Source organism: Trachurus trachurus (genome assembly GCF_905171665.1).
Source record: "Trachurus trachurus genome assembly, chromosome: 5".
NCBI lineage: Eukaryota > Metazoa > Chordata > Actinopteri > Carangiformes > Carangidae > Trachurus > Trachurus trachurus.
Window position 1 is genome coordinate 32296650 of NC_139896.1, and position 16505 is coordinate 32313154.

At 40.7% G+C, this 16505-nt stretch overlaps 1 protein-coding gene across 1 annotated transcript in view; it reads right to left on the reverse strand.

Annotated features, from left to right (window-relative positions):
* kif5ab (kinesin family member 5A, b) overlaps positions 1 to 16505 on the reverse strand; it is a gene marked incomplete at both ends in the record, with an annotated part of 61474 nt that overhangs the window by 30706 nt on the left and 14263 nt on the right. Inside the window, 10 exons of the mRNA XM_083971972.1 lie at positions 301 to 449; positions 1812 to 1960; positions 2974 to 3078; positions 4533 to 4657; positions 4913 to 5000; positions 8008 to 8063; positions 9343 to 9391; positions 9812 to 9916; positions 10296 to 10369; positions 12001 to 12088. Of these exons, the coding sequence (XP_083828098.1) occupies positions 301 to 449; positions 1812 to 1960; positions 2974 to 3078; positions 4533 to 4657; positions 4913 to 5000; positions 8008 to 8063; positions 9343 to 9391; positions 9812 to 9916; positions 10296 to 10369; positions 12001 to 12088 (988 nt within the window). The remainder of the gene's footprint in view (positions 1 to 300; positions 450 to 1811; positions 1961 to 2973; positions 3079 to 4532; positions 4658 to 4912; positions 5001 to 8007; positions 8064 to 9342; positions 9392 to 9811; positions 9917 to 10295; positions 10370 to 12000; positions 12089 to 16505) is intronic.

Here is a 16505-nt window from a genome sequence, read left to right on the forward strand (position 1 = left end):
TCAGAATTACAAATGTGAACCTCATGGTGCTGCTGAAAGAAATGTCAGGGATCACACTTCATCCTCTGAGAACTTTGAATATCTGTACAAACTTTCATGTAGATTTGTCCACTGGTATTCATAATTTCAGTCAGCCACGAGTGTAGACCAACCACAACAATAACAACTACTCCACTTGTGGGGCTGAAAATATACACCAGTATTATAAAAATGCTGATAAACTCTGCAGGTAACAACTTCGGTTCTCCCAGAGCAGAGTGCTTTTGTGAGCCATTAGCATCACACTAGTGTCAGTATTACCTTTCCTCCGGTGGTTCAGCTCAGCCTCAAGCCTCTGAATCGTCTCCTTCATTGACCTGTTCTTCTCCTTTTCCTTTTCATACTTCCTCTTCCACTGCTCTGCTGTGAGCTCCAGGTTCACAGTCACAGTATTTCTAATGGTCTTGGCTCTAATTGGGAGGAAACAGTGTGAATCAGAGGGAGAGAAGAGGAGGGGAAACAGTGTGAGGATCGGAAGGTGAGAGGAAAAAGATGGAGGCAGCATCAGAGAATGGGAGAACTGTCAACAAGGGTATTTCAGCCCTGGCTGCTCAATGAGAATGGGTTTGCATCTCATTAATTGTTATGCAAATTGGGTTTCTACCAACTGTGTTTGATGAAGCATGTAGTAGAGGGAGGTATACAGTTGCAAAAAAATTAAAATGTAATGCTTCAGACCTTTGACAACAATGTCTCACATACACAAACAGCATAGTTCATAAGAGAACGTACAGTGTGTGGTTATAAATTATTTCTCAATTATAACCCAAATAAGTGGCACGATACACTTGAAACATTCATGATGCTGCAGCCACAGCACTCCAGCTCTGGTTGTGACTTTCACATAATTTCACACTTGAGTGAGAAAACACTGCTGTGCTTGAAATAAGTGAGACAAACAGCTCCACCTAAATATGGTCTCATCACATCACAATCTACCAAGTCGTTATGAGTTACATTGTGAAATGAAATGTTGCATTCAAACATCAGGTTACAAAACTTAATGTCTTAACTTATGTCTTTATATAATGAACCAAACCCTGAGCCAAACCACAGATTGTCTTTTTTTCTTACACCTGTAGACTTTTACCCTAACCTTATCATCACTTCATTAGTTGATAACACTGAACTATTAAAATAGAGTATGAGAGATATTGTTTGGGTGATATTGGTGTTGATTTACCAAAAAAAGAAAAACAAGAAAAACTGATTAATTGTGGCATTCAGCACCTGCTGCGGCTCACAGAGGAAGATAACAGACCAAATCTTCTGTTCAGTAAAATTCAAATATCTCCTGTGGAGTCTGTCATTCCCTCAGCCCGGTCATACATTATTTATTTCAACCAACGCTATCGTGTCTTTCTCTATTCAAAGAGTTCATTGTTAGAGGAAAAGGGCTGGAGATGCATGTTTTTTTAAAATCTTTCTTTCTATCTGAGGTTTGTCTGAGCTGACAGTGAGCAATAGGAGTGGGAAGCTGGCAAACAAACCCAATCTCTGCTTCTATCACTGTGGCTTACTCTTAAGATTAAAAAAGATGCTCTGTGTGCAATCCCAGCACGATCAGAAACTAAATTGCAACACAACCCGGTCTCTGAAACCATGTGTGAGCCGTCAAAAGCAAAGTTGGAGGCAGCAATATGTGAATAGCATATCTGAGTAGAAAACATATTTGGGCAGAAAAACATCCCAGCAGCTGCGGCTGAGCGGGACAACAATTGTGTGTTGTGTTGCTGGGTGCAGCAGCCCATGGCTACATGGAAGCACGTTACCGTTGGCCAAACATCAAGGTGGATTTGGTCTCTGCATCGTTGTAGCTGGAGGGAGAGCAACAGATGAACATGGTGGTGCGGCAGTTCCCGCCCAGCGAGTCCTGCAGGATACGAGTCATTTTGCTGTCACGGTACGGCACATGGGATTTCTATAAAGAGATAAAGAAAGGAAGGATGAAAGGGAATCAAAGATGGTGAGAAAAGCATAAAAAAGACAGAAAGGCAAAGGATTAAAGAAGCCGTGGAGCTCATTCTGCATTGCTGCAGAAGCAAATTCCTTTCCTTGTCTTCTAACTAAAAATATTGTGTTGTGAGCATCAGCAAGGAACAAAGAAAGAAGAGGTTTCTCTCCATCTGCTGCATCATTCACAATTCTACCATCTTAACCTTTGGAACACCTTTAAAAAGACTGTGTCCTTGCTCAACTGCTGAATTAAGAATGAATGCCAGTGGATTCATGAAAGATTTGTGAGGCAGTTACAGTCTGTGAGCTTTTCTGTTAGATTTGTGAAGACTTCCCTAAGCCTTTAGAGTTATATAATAATAGATGGAGTGTTTTAATTACGATAATGAAGCACCGGCGTACCACAGAGTGGGCAGAATAGATTGGGTGTTTGAATGTGCTGGTTGAACTTGGTGACTTATGGAAATACGTTACCAGCTTTAGCAGCATTGGGATTATGTGGGGAAAAAAACAGTGGCTCACATGTCCCTGTAGCATTCATCCAACCCCACCACACAAAAATGTCAATTTAAGAGGATTCTGCAAAAACCCCAGATCACATTCAGAAAGGACTGATTACATACCTCACACCAGCCGGGATTGCAATTTGCTCCTGTTTCCACTTTTTATTTTAAATGTATATGGTAGCTCATTTTACCAAAATGACCTATTTGTTTAAGGTAGGTTTAGGATTGTGGGTATAATTCTGAGCTGATAGACTGCACTGTGATTTGGCTTTGACTGACTGTTGGTGTCTCAACAAATCTCCTCATTTGCTCTAATCTAATACTTTCAGCTAATTTACTGCAGCCTGGACTTAATTTTGTAAAAACACATTGTTTTTGGCACCAAGCATTTAGTTTCTGTTAGAGGACAAACAAGCAGGAAGGAAGAGCCTTCAGCACATAGAGAAGAAAGCCAGAGATTTCTCCACCCTACCGTTCCCTCAGCCAAGGCTGAGATGACGTTCCCCAGGGCGGACAGAGACCTGTTGATGTTCTTGGCCTCATCCAGCACTGCTCCCTCTGCACCCGTCTTACTGACCTGACACACATAGAAACACGGAAGAAATTAGTTGGTAAAGTTCATTATTGGCATTAAAATTCATTTTTCCTGGGATGCTTCATATTACATGTCCCATAGTTCCTTATGTATCAAGTGGAATGATTTGTAACTGGAAAAAACAAAGCTCCTGGAAATGAAAGTGTTATACAGCTCTAATTATAGGAGAAAATGCTGACAGTGTTTAGTTGGAAGACATCCAATTAATCAATGCTAATTAATTGCTAGCTTAACCAAGAGTCTATTTAATCAGTGCACAGCCAGCAGGTCAGTTGAAAATGCAAAAATGTTTAACTACAGACAAACTCTAGTTTCCCTACAATAAGTGCCAGATAACTTAAATTTGAAATTAAAATCAAAAATATACATTATTTGGTACTATTATTATTATAATATAATTATAATAATAGCACTGACAATTACAAACAGATGTCTCAGAGTGATTCTGCAAGTCATTTAACATCAAAAGGAAAGGCACATCTTCTTGTGTCATAATTGTCATGGGATACAATTATTTACAGCAAGATAATGAGGAGCTTAATTATAGAGGAGAGCAAGTTGTCCTATCAAAGCCTTTTAATGGAGTTTGCACCAGCTCCCTGTTCAGTCATAATATTTTGTATCAAACTTTAGGAGAAGTAGCTGGAGCAGAACCGTTTTCTTCCTTCGCCCCCCAGGGATGACCACAACGACCTACTGATGCGGCATCAGCACTTATTAGCTGCAAATCAGCATCTAGCCAGACCACATGGCCCTCTGCTATTTTAAGCACACGCTATTCTATATTTTCGGTCAATTCTATCAACCCAAGGAGTCATGGGTCACGTACAGCCCTGTATGTAATGTATTTTCTGTCTGCATGCTTTCCCGGGTGTAGCCTATGTCCTGGATTGTTTTATAAAAGATGTGATGAGGCGAGCTGACTCAGATTTCAACCAAAAGACCTTGAAACAAGGGATAGCAGTTGTTTGTGGCTCCCTTCAATGTGACCTCTGCCTAGGCTGAAACCTCTTTTGAGGCTGATGATGATCTGCAAAAAAGTAGTTTTGAGTGTCCTCAGAAAATGATTTTTTTTTTTTTTTTTGCATCTCTATCAGAGGAACTCATTATATTCCTCAAACTCAATAAACACTCACCCTGGTATAGCGCCAGCGACAAAGCTGAGCTGTAAAAATGCTAACAAGTCCACAGTCTGCGAGACAGATTCTTTATGATGTGATGTTGATTAAAAATTCAGTGGAGTGCCATGCTTTAAGGGAGGATTCACAGCTTTAATACATTGTTTATCTTCTTTTGATATCCGAAAAACCCCATTTCAGAGAAAAAACATCAACTCGCTCGGTTACAAAATCCTGCTGACTGTGACTGTGTGATTTAATAGGGATGTAAAACATTGTTTTTATGTTATTTTAAAGAAAACAGCCCATTCGCCCTACCTTCTCGCTACCGGCTAGATCCACCAGGTACAGCTTTCCACTCAGCTTCTGCTCCGTCTCCACGTTTTCCTGTTTGATGTTTATCAGGAAGATGCTATGACTGCGGGAACTGTGCTCATTCATGTCTAAAGAACAAAGTGATGATAAGATGGGAGGAGGAGAGGAGAGGAGAGACATTAATTCAGACTTCTTACCTAAAATGTCATTCATTTTCGTTCCCCTAACAGAGTTGTTAAGCAAGATGTTCACTTTGCACCACATCACGCATTTTTCACCTTTGCACCTTATTATGGTTTTGCTTTAACGGTGAAAAATGTCTGACATGACACGTCTGACAGTGTGAGTGTCAGAGCATCAGGAAGATCAACAGCGTGACTCACTAGTGACAGCAACGTGACGGTTGGCCTTCCCTTCATCTATCACATCCATCACTTCCTCAGGACTCGTGACAAAGCGCTCAGTGCAGCCCTTAGTCAAAGAGACACACACACATTGAGTCATTTGTGCAGTAAAAAACAAAAAACACACACATCTGCACCTACTCATAAATACATGAGGCCATTTTAAGTTGCACATAGAAATGGACAGATATATCTAAGTCTGCATAAAAACAGAAGTGAGTATTTTCCTTTACTCCGACACACATTAAAGCACAATTATGACATTTTGGGAAATAAGATTATTTGCTGTTATATTGGCTAGGTAGCCAATATCAAATTCAAATTAAGATTTTATAGAGCAAAGCAAGAGAACTAGAAAATGGGAAAGATAACTGCATGCACATTATATCTGTTGCTCCATCAGTACAAAAACAAAACCATGAAAAATACAGTTGTGTCTCTAAATATTTCTTGGCTCTGAAGAAATAGTTGCAACAGACGCCAGGAGAAACCAATGCTGTGTGTTAGGTAACCCTTAAAACAGCTCATTGTTGTTTTACTGTGGGAGCAGGTTAACGAGAGGTTCAGCCATTACTACAACAGCTGCAGTGAGTTGCTATCGAAGAGTGACAACAATGATACTCTACAATGACAAGATGGCTCATTACAAGCTGGGCCAATGATATGAAATGGCCCATCCTAAGTGGGCATGGTCAACCGTGCCCCCACCTCGTGTTGTGTGGGTTTATAAAAGTTGTCGGTAGACGTGAGCTATGTATATTTTCTTAAGATAACATTACGCAGCTCACAGTCATATTTAGCATTACAAAAATGAGATAGCATGAGCATTCAGGAACGTTAGCTAAGTGCATAGGAGATCTGTGCCAAATCTGTGTGTTGTGTGTTGTTGAGACTGAGACAGGTCTTGAACAAAGTTCATTTTCTCCTGATTTGTCTGTCTGAAATTTGCCATTTTCATGTCAAAATGCTCAGAAGATGTGTGGCTTGTGAAAAATGAGTCCAATATTCACTTTGTGACTACAGGGCGAAAGAATAGACCATAATCTGTGCTCACGCTCACTTCTCCCATTGGAGTCAAAAGACACGAGACCTGGCTGCTGCTAGTCTCCTAAAGGTTGCAAAACCCACGTGACAGATACTTTTCTGTCTTGTATTGGTCATGTTTGTTGTGTTGTTGGTTTTTGCTCTGTTGTTTGTCTGTTTTTTGATCAGTGTATTGTCGGTTTATACATTGTATGCCTGTTCCCATTAACCCTTGTGTGGTGTTCGGGTCTGTGGGACCCGTTTTCATTTTTTATCAAAAGAAAAATGAAATGATACATTATTTTTTCAAACTCAGATTCACTGGCCTTGGCTCATTTTCTGTGAAGAACATATATCAGAACACATTTTCAATGACCGCATACTGTAGACCCCCCCTACACGTTTATATTACATACAGGGTGTTCGGGTCCACTGGACCCGGGGCTAATATTAGCATGGAAAGTGTAGGTCCTGTGTACCTTCACTATGTCTTCCTCCTGTCTGGGGCTGCTGATAGTGTGTGTGAGTGTGTGTGTGTATGTGTGAGTGTGTGTGTGTGTATGTGCGTGTGTGCGTGTGTGTCTCCGTTGCAAAATTCAAGCACTCATACTCTGTCCCACCTACAAATTGGGGGCGGGACAACACACCTTTGCCAGGGTGGTTCCTTATCAAATAATACTAATAATTGCTTGGATTTCTATATTGCTTTCATGGCACCCAAAGCACTTTACAGAAACCATTATTTATTTTATACACATTCACATGGTGGTGAGCTACGTCTGTAGCCACAGCTGCCCTGGGGCAGACTGACGGAAGTGTGGCTGCCATTTCATGCCAAACGGCCCCTTCGACCACCACCATGATCATTCATACACGTTCAAACACATTCACGCGGGGCAAGGTGGGTAAGGTGTCTTGCCCAAGGACACTACGACAGTGACTAGGACAGAGCAACCCTCTGGATGACCCGCTCTACGGCCTGAGCCACTCCCGCCCCAATTGATCACTACTGATCAAGACGGCCAAAAGATTATATGCTGAGAGGGCCTTGCAATTGATTTTGGAAGAGACAAGCTTCTGATGATGAAGAAGAGGTTTCAGAATGTGAGGACCACAATTCTGAAGATTCAGAGTCTGATAGTGACAAAAACCACACAAAACTCTCTATACAGCACATGAGGGGCAGCCCTCATGTGTTGTATAGGCTGGTGTGAAATGGCAATGTGTTCAATGGGGCTGATGGTTACTGTATGTGTTCAGCTTGAGTTATGTCAACTGGCCTGAATAGGTAACATTTCTAATGAAGTTCAAAATCAATAGTTATGAAAAATCTTGCTTCATTTGTAAATTTGTTGATTTAAATATCTTGATTATAACTGATTTTCTATTTTTATTACATTTTATTAAAAAAACTAACAAAAAACGAGTAGCATATTAATTCATAAATGTGATCTAACAAAGGTAAAGGGCAAATATTAACCATATATGCTGTTCATATGGCTTGTAATTAGGATGAAGTAAACATCTGTTGAGTATTTTAACATAAAATTGTTTGATTGTGTTGATTTGGAGACCCAAAAATGTAGCGGGTCCACCAGACCCACGAACACTGGCTGAGTAACCAAAATATGAACACCATACAAGGGTTAAAAAAAACAAAAACAAAAAAACATTGGTGTTGGTTCTGTTGGAGACAGCTCTTGGTTTGACCTCTAGAGACTTTTAATTAAAGGGCTATTAAGCAGCAATAGTAAAACGTATGAATAGCTCCTCTAAACAAACGAGGTATAATGTGTTAATTAGTGAGCTTCAGAAGTTCTGGTGGATTATTTAGTTTTGGTTTGACAGAGGCAGTCTTAGTCTTTCCCTTTTGTTTTATAGTTTTTGTGCTAGGCTAACAGCCTTAGAAGAATGAAAGCAAGGAATCATATTTCCCTGGGTGTCAAATTTTTCTTTTAACATCTAACCTTGACACCGACAGCATCTACATAATTGAGAAAATTGAGAGTTTGCTGCCACACTGAATTTTGACGAAGAGCGCGATGACTCACCTTCACATAAGGAACTCTGTGTTTGTCTTCATGCACTGAGAGGTTGGTTTTTGTCACTGCGGTGTGAGGGACAGCAAGGAGAGAGGTCAGTGTTTAAACCAAAGCATTATGTGCATATATGCGTGTGTGTGCAAATGAGAGCTGGCATGCGAATGTGCTTCTTACACTCAGCACAACTATAATCAGACCTGACTATGTTCCCTCTGTGTTTGTGAGTCACACTTTGCTAAAGCAGTGTGCAAAAAATGTTTCAGGCTCCATGTCTGAATATTCCTAATGAAGCTGAACTATCAGCCAAAGACACGGGGAGGTTAAGCATGGGACTCTGCTCATGTCAACAAACAAAATACTCATTTTTGGATAAGCCATTTATTGGCCTAAATTCTAGCATTAGTCATTTCACATTTGAACGTCCTATCTTGTCAGTGATAATTAAATCTCATCCGATTGTGGTGCTGTTTTTTTCCCCTTATGTGAACTAATGTGTGCAGGTGTGTGTGTCTGTGCTCTGTTTGCATGTTTTATCCCCTACAGTCATTTTCTTCTTTGCAAATACCTACACAGGCTGCTCTCTGTGCTGCATCAATTCATCTTGCTGTTGACTCCTTTTTTCTTTTCTTTTTTTTTCTTTTTGCCCATAGCTTAAATGTCCCTCAGCGGCTGAGAACCCCCCTGCATACAGATTTGGGCTTCCACCACTGTCTCTGGCTCCATTTAGGATCTAATCACAGGGATGCTGCCTACGGCTCTCTGTTCTGGCCTCTCCATCATTTCCTACCGGTTATATATCTCAGTGATAAGACTACGAACTGTAACATTGTGGTGCCTTCGTGTGTGGTAATGCCTAAAACCACTAAGTTTTATTGTCTGAAGCTGATAAGCAAAGCATTACAGAAGGCATCATACAGTCCTGGCTGCTGTTAATGCATTCATCCTTACACCCTGAAGCATGTTCAGTTTCCTTGAAAGGCGTTTTCCTAAGAGCTGTGCACTCTGCTTATCTATTTTTTAAGGATGATCAATTCCAGCTCATTTTTCTACCTTGCCCTGTAAGTGTAAATAAAATATAGGTTGTTTTACTCGATAAAATATGCCGACATATTTTGCTGAATTATTCCTGCAACCTTCCTCTCAGGTGGGATAAAATAGGATCTTGTGATGGGGTAGCCCATTTATCCTCAGTGGATATCACACCCATAATGACACTGTTACAATTCATTCCGATGCCCTTAGGTGATGTTATAAGGGTTTGAATTTCTGACTGAGTGCTGCAGGAGTGCTTTAAAGTATTATGTGGGTTGTGTTTTCACATTTTCAGTGCATGCATAGACACACCATCCAGCAGGTCCCGGATTTTATCCATGTAGATCTCAAAGTAGGATACCTGGAATCAATAAATAGATAAATAAAATCAACAACAGGGAAACTTGGAAAGAGAAAGAGAAAATAATACAGATAAATGAGGGGAAGAAGATGAATGCTCATTGGACAAATATGCAAAAATGATGTTGCAGTACAGTAATCCCTCATCCTGTGTGCCTGGTGAGGTATTATCCTCTGTTATGAAACTGTGATGTAAAAGGGAATAAAGCAACAAATATCGCAGGATTATCGTGGTTTATATATCATCATTTATTTATTGCTCAATGTATTCCGCTCAGCCCAGCCATGTGAGGATTACCTCAGAGGTTCCAGGCCGAAATTCCCACTGAATACATCACAGTGTGTAAGAGCAAAATGTAACAGGCACATCCCTGTGAACAAATGCACGCATGAAGAGACACAATTTGAAATCCACACCAACCTTTATATGGAATTCAAGGTTTTCATCCAGTGCAAATATATGTTCAAAAATATCCTCAGCGATCCGAGGGATGATTCCCATTCCCTGGGGATCATGAAGGCTCCCCTACAAGAAGAAAAAACTTCTGATTTGAACATGCGAGTGAAGGGTCGGGAAACATGAGGACCCTAAGATGAATTAAGTACAGAATATAGACAAAGAAAGGAGAACAGATAGGCCTTTGAGTTGAAAGAGGAACAGAGTTGTTTCCCAGAGAGGGTTGTAAAGGAGGTTAGTTCCCACAGCAGGCTGGAGAAGTGAGATAGAGAGCAGTGACAGTGATGGAGGGAGATGTAATGTCTGGGAGCGCAGAGGAGGGGATATGCTAGGTAATAAAAAAATAAAGAAGAAAAATGTGTGTGCATGTGTGTATGTGTGTGTGTGTGTGTATGTGTGTGTGTGTGTGTTCCACAGCAAGATTTTGAATTATTTAACGATACTGTACCTCCATGGTGTGTGTCTTTCCAGAGGAAGTCTGCCCATAGGCGAAGATAGTCCCATTGTATCCACCCAGTACATCTGAAATGGAGAAGAATGGCACATGTGTGTGTCATTCAAAAAGAAAATTTGACAGATGCCTCAACAATAAGACAGGACGGCAGAGGAGTTAGTGAGACAAATATCTTTGGCCTTTGCTCCAGAGACGGATCAGGCTGTGCCTCATGTGCACTGAGGAGCACCTTAGTCTGAAGCTGTTCAACCACTGCAGCTGCACACGTTAAACAAAACCTGCAGCGTTTAAGGCAAGGCAAGGCAAGGCATCTTTATTTATATAGTGCATTTCATACCAAGGCAACTCAATGTGCTTTACATAAAAACCAAAACCATTCAGTGATTTGTAGACCAGTAACAGAACTTTAAAATCTATTCTGTAGCTGACTGGGAGTCATTGTAAGGTCTTAAGAACTGGGGTGATGTGATCTCTTTGTTCTGGTTAAAACTCAAGCACGAATCAGCTTCTCCTGGGACATAAAACCCTTAATTCTGGATAAAAGGCTGACTCAATTGGTCACTTAGCAAGGGACCAACTGAGTATATCTTCTCCATCCATCTGGAAGGAGCTGCAGTGCAAACAACATGATGGCCTCGCCAGTTGGGGTTATAAAGCAGCTACACCGCTGAATGTCCCTTTGCTGACAGAGGCTCATAAACCTCTGCGGTAAAAGTCAAACATGCATTAAGAAAAACATATCGCTGTGAAAGACCTAGCTGCCACACGTTAGCTGACCACAGACTAATCACAGAGGCTTTCAGCCGACACCACGCAGTCCCCCCCCCCCCCCCCCCCCCACTCCTCCAGCCCTCAGTTTGGCAACATGTCCTCCTCTGCTTCTTCTTGCCGGTCGTATAGTGAGAAACCAACGCATAAGAGAACAAGGAATAAAGAGCATGAAAGATAATAACGGCATCGGGAGATGAGCTCTCTAGACAACAGAGAAGAAAGGCAGCATGAGTATGAGAGATAGACAGGGAACAAAGGCAAAGGAGGAGACATAAAAAAAAAGATAAACAGCTGGAGACACAAAAAAAGGACAGAAAGAAAGAATATGAAGAAGTCTCTCTAAACCAACTTACTCTGGCATTGCTTGCCGTCTTCATTACCCTTTCCACCGACCGGACACATCTCATCTCATCCCTTTCTTTTCCTAAATCCCACACCATGAATCTTTCCTGTGCCATTGATCGTGCCTTTTCTTTTTTTTTTTCCTTTTCCTGTCCTGGGCCTACATCATAATCTCACACTCTATAAGTTATTTCACCCTCCAAATCAATCTCCCTTTTTCATATCCCATCTAGAAGCAGCTCAATGGAGTTCCACAGACACTTTGAAGGTGGGAGAAAAATGAGACCCTAACAGAGAGGGGGAAAAAAGAGACAGACATGTAGGGCAGATGCAGACAGAGGGAGGGGCGAAGGAAAGAAGCTTTGAATCTCCGGGGTGTTGGTTTTCGTTTGATCTTCAGGATTCTTCAATCAATCCCCGCCGCGCCGCGCCGTGCCGCCGCTGCTCATACCTGTAGGTCGTGTGACTACATCACACCACGGAAATTGGTTTTCTCGCCGCCTGTGCGGAGCTACTAATGAATGGAGCGTAAAAGTGACAAAACTGATGTGGAGATCTCAAGAACGCGGTGATGTGTGGGACTCACCTCGGACAATCTGCTTGGCACAGGCGTTGTAGACCTGCTCCTGGGTGGTGTTAGTGGGGAACACCTGGTCAAACACGTACGTCCTCCCCTGTGAAGGCCAGCATAAGCACAGTCAGCCACACAGCACAGGCAGTTTAGACAGTACTTTAGATTATTGTCAACACCTCAGCCTCCCCTGTGACTTGATATAAAATACACGCAGGGAAGCTTGTGTGTGTGTGTGTGTGTTTGTGAGAGAGTGTGAATTCACTCACACATCATGTTTATCACTAAAACATTATGTAAAAGCCATATTGCCTATATAAGAAAGTGCCACATCAATACTTCCTTTATGCACAGTGAACATGCTTTATAGACCCTGTGTCCATATGTGTGTATTAGACCAGAATAGCAGTGCATATATCACATTAAGAGGCCCATCTGTCCCTTTTTGAGTGGTGCAGTCACATCCTGCATTTTGTGCTATTGAGAGGCAATGGGTGTTTTGAATGAGAGCAATGCAGCATGAAACCTTGGGCAAAAGAGTGCGTGACCCCAAGAAAGAGAAAGCCAGAGAGAGAGAGAGTGATTGCGTCTGGGGTGAAGCCATTAGAGGGAGTGTTCAAGGACTTGAAGACTTGATGTGATGGAGTGGAGAGAAAAATGGAGTAGAGAAGTAGAGCAGAGGAGTGGAAATGCAAAAAGGGCAGAGGAAAGCGGATGACCTGAAACCAATGTTTACATGTGAGAGAAAAAAAGACACACACAAGGCGAGGAAGGATTGAAAGAAAAGAGTCTGTGTTTGCGAATGAAGCCGGTTGAATGTCAGCAAACCAGCCTGCCCGGCAGTAAAAACAGCCTGTTCCACACTGAGGGAACCAAGCAAGTCAGCCAACCAGCAGCTGACTATCAGCCAACACAGAGATGTGCTAATTCAACACACGGGCCGGGATTGCCATTTAATTAGCAAGCTAGCATCATTCAGTTGAAAAGCAAGTTAACCCAGATATTCAGTCAACCACTCAGTCAAGATATATTTAGTCCAACATCAGCCAAGTTGTTATGATGAAGATATTGAGTGAGAGAAGTCTAGTCTCTTTAATTAAACATGCCTCACTGCTAATAGGCCCAATTTTATGCACTGTGCGAGTCTGTATGGGTATGGGTGTATGGGTATGCATACTATATGAACATAAAATTCACTGTAGTGGTGTTTGCAGTAAGTCATTAAACACAGTTTTATCCTCTTTCTGTGTTGGAGTACTGTTCTCAAAAAACGAGCCCTAGGCTGTTTGTGCAGCAGGTTATTATGACCCATGGTTATTGTTTGGACATAATAATTATGACAGGAGCATAAAGAGCATCTCAGCCAACAGTTTATGTTCTATTATCCATGTGTTTCTAACAACCCTGACAACAAAGATTGTCTAATGTTGACTACAAAGTTAACCCAAATCATAATCTTTTCCTCACCTTAATCAAGTAGTTTTAGTGCCTTAACCTAAACAAGCTATTGCCATTATTTTAGTAACCAGCGCCATTATATAACCATAACCAACTATTTCCTATCTTTCTGTGTCAATGCCACAACAGGTGACTGCAACCACCTTGAACCACTTCACCAATTTTTTAATGCATAATGTGCAAAGCATCAAATTACATTAATTCAGTTCAGTTTTATTAAAGGTGCGTGGACTAGACAACAGTACCACCTACCATACGTGGGACTCATTTTTAGTCTTGAAGCATCATTAATCATAGAGAAGTGAGTCAGCTATGCCTCCAGACAGGCCGCAGCCTTCCCGAAGGGCATTACATTTCATGACTGACAATAAAGGTTTCTTATGTAATCTGGATGAACTGTGTGATGGACACGGACCAACAGCTTTATTCTCTATCCTTACTGTTGTGAGGGATGTATAGTGGGTGAGCCATGTTACATAAGCAAGGCATTAAATCCATACTGACTCCATGTGTCTTGTTCTATTCCTGTTCCTGCGCAAGGAAAAGAAAATATAATTCTCTTATGGGAATAACATATTATTAATCCTTAAAAATAAACTGTATTGATCCCTCGGGGGATTAAAGAAAGAAAAAAAAGGAATAGCTGTTTCGACTCAAAAACTGAGAAGGAGAGGTGCTCTGTAAAGTTACCAGACATTCTATCTTAGATGATGTTGTTTTGTTTGTTTGATTTTTGATTGGATTTACCAATCCATATATGCTTTTCATAATTACATAATCTGCCATGAAAAAAAACAAAAACATTTTAGTCAATGCATGCTTTTTTTTCCTTTCCATAAAAGCCATACAACACAGGAGGTAGCTCTTAACAGCAATTATTTCTGCACCAGCAGTCTTGAAAGTATTGCATAGGAGCCCGCTTCTCAACCCTTTAAAAGACACAGTCAACAACAAGCTTGACACAAAGTCCCTAACACATATTATTACATATTTGTCACTGGCTTGAATAATAAACTCTGTGCCAGACTTTCAAGGATGGGTGATTTCTTAATGTAATTCACAATTCATCATGTTTCCTTTTTCAGATCAAAAGTGCATTAGTTTAGTTAGTTTGGTTTTCATGTCACATTCAGTTTAACAATTTGCATTGATCTGTCAATTTATGCACAAGGTTTTCTACAATTGCCACAGAAAGGATTTTATTGTTTGTATGATCAATAATTAATTATGGGAACTAATGAATGATGAAAACTCAAAGTTTATAAAGTCATCAGCGTCTCACACAGGCCTAGAGCTGTATGTCATGTAGTTCACCCACAGCCCCACATCAAATCTCATGGATTTCAGTGCAGCCAGTTTACTGCTGCTCTGTGTGGAGCCAGGCTTTTACAATGATCAGGACTATTTTAACTGCTGTTACTTGTTTTTCTCTGTTATTATTAGGTTTAGCTCATGTTAATTACAGTATGAAGCTCAGCTCCTAAGATGCATTAAATTAGAGTTGTTTTTAGTTATAGGAGAGAGGTCATGAAAGTGAGGGTAAATTAGCATAGTCTCTGTTTTGCATTGTACTGTATTTTGCAGGGCAGTATCCATATAAACCAATAAATATTTTTATGACCTTATATATGAATTAAATAATTAGTTTTTAAGATGCATGAGATACAGTTGGTGTTATGCATAGCAGCCTTTCACTGTTGCCATGGTTTAACATGCTGCCAGCCTGGTATCGTAGCACACTGGAACACAGTGAACACTCACATTGTGCATCAATAATAAAAACAAAAGTATAATAATTAAATATTTTGTGAGCAGAATAATGAGAGACACTGAGCTTGTGGGACATGATTTCTAGAGAATCAAGATGTTTTGCTTATTGGTGGTGTTTTGCTCTTGGTCCACATGGTGCCTCCATATTTTATTTAAATCTTTATTTTAACTTGTTGGTCACTAAGGTTTCCCTCATTTACAGGGACGACAAGTTTACAAGCAGCCGCAGAACATCAATACAATTACATTGAATAACAATTGCAGGATGATTTACAAAGGTCGCACAAATCAGCAAGAGAGAGAATATTCTCCAGCCCCAAAGTATGTTGGAGAATATTCCACGAGTTTGGAGCATCAAAGGAAAAGGCAGATTTACCAAGCTCTGAATGTACAAAGGGGACCTTAAGAAACAGCAAGCCACTAGAACTAGTAGAATAAGATCCAGAGCGCCATTCTAATAGAGATGGAATGTATAGGGGCTGCTTACCAAGGGCCTTGAAGATAAACATATACCAGTGCTTCATGTGTCTGTCAGAAAGGGAGGACCAACCAACTTTTTCATATAGTATACAATGATGAGTGTCATATCTATCCCCAGTAATAAATCTGAGAGCAGAGTGATAAATGGAATCCAGAGGTTTGAGGGTTGTAGCTGCTGCATGTCTGTAAATAATATTACCGTAGTCCAAAACTGATAAAAAAGACTGATTCAACAATTCTTTCATGAGGAAAAGCTGACACTAAAGAGGCAGGAAAATAAAACACAATTTTGTGCCACTCCCAAGAGCTATAGCTGAAAATCTGGTTGTATTACTGCAGGGTAAATCACTGAGTGGAGACATTTCCACAGTGACCACCCACTTGACTGTTCAAGCTTTTCATAAAACTTGTTTGCGACAGAGGGTGGAGACCGTTAGGCAGAATCCAATCTTCCATTTATTTTTCTCTATGTCTCCCCTATTTCTTAATTTCTTGTTTTTGAGTGCATTAATCACAGCTGCAGGTACTAACATGTTTCCCATCAGAACTGATTAGAGCTGACTCAATTCCCAATGAGCCATTTGTAATGCAACACAGAGTGCAAATGCAAAAATATACTAAATGAGAGAGATAGAGAGGGGAATTGTGATGTGGTCTTCATCGACGTGAATAAAATTAGTCAGTTATGTAAGCTGCATGAAAAACAGCCCTTTGCCAATCATCTGGTCCACTGGCTCCATCGCTAAAAAGTACAAATCTGCTCTTGTGCTGAATAAATATATGATAATAGCGTAAATAAACCAGACATTCTG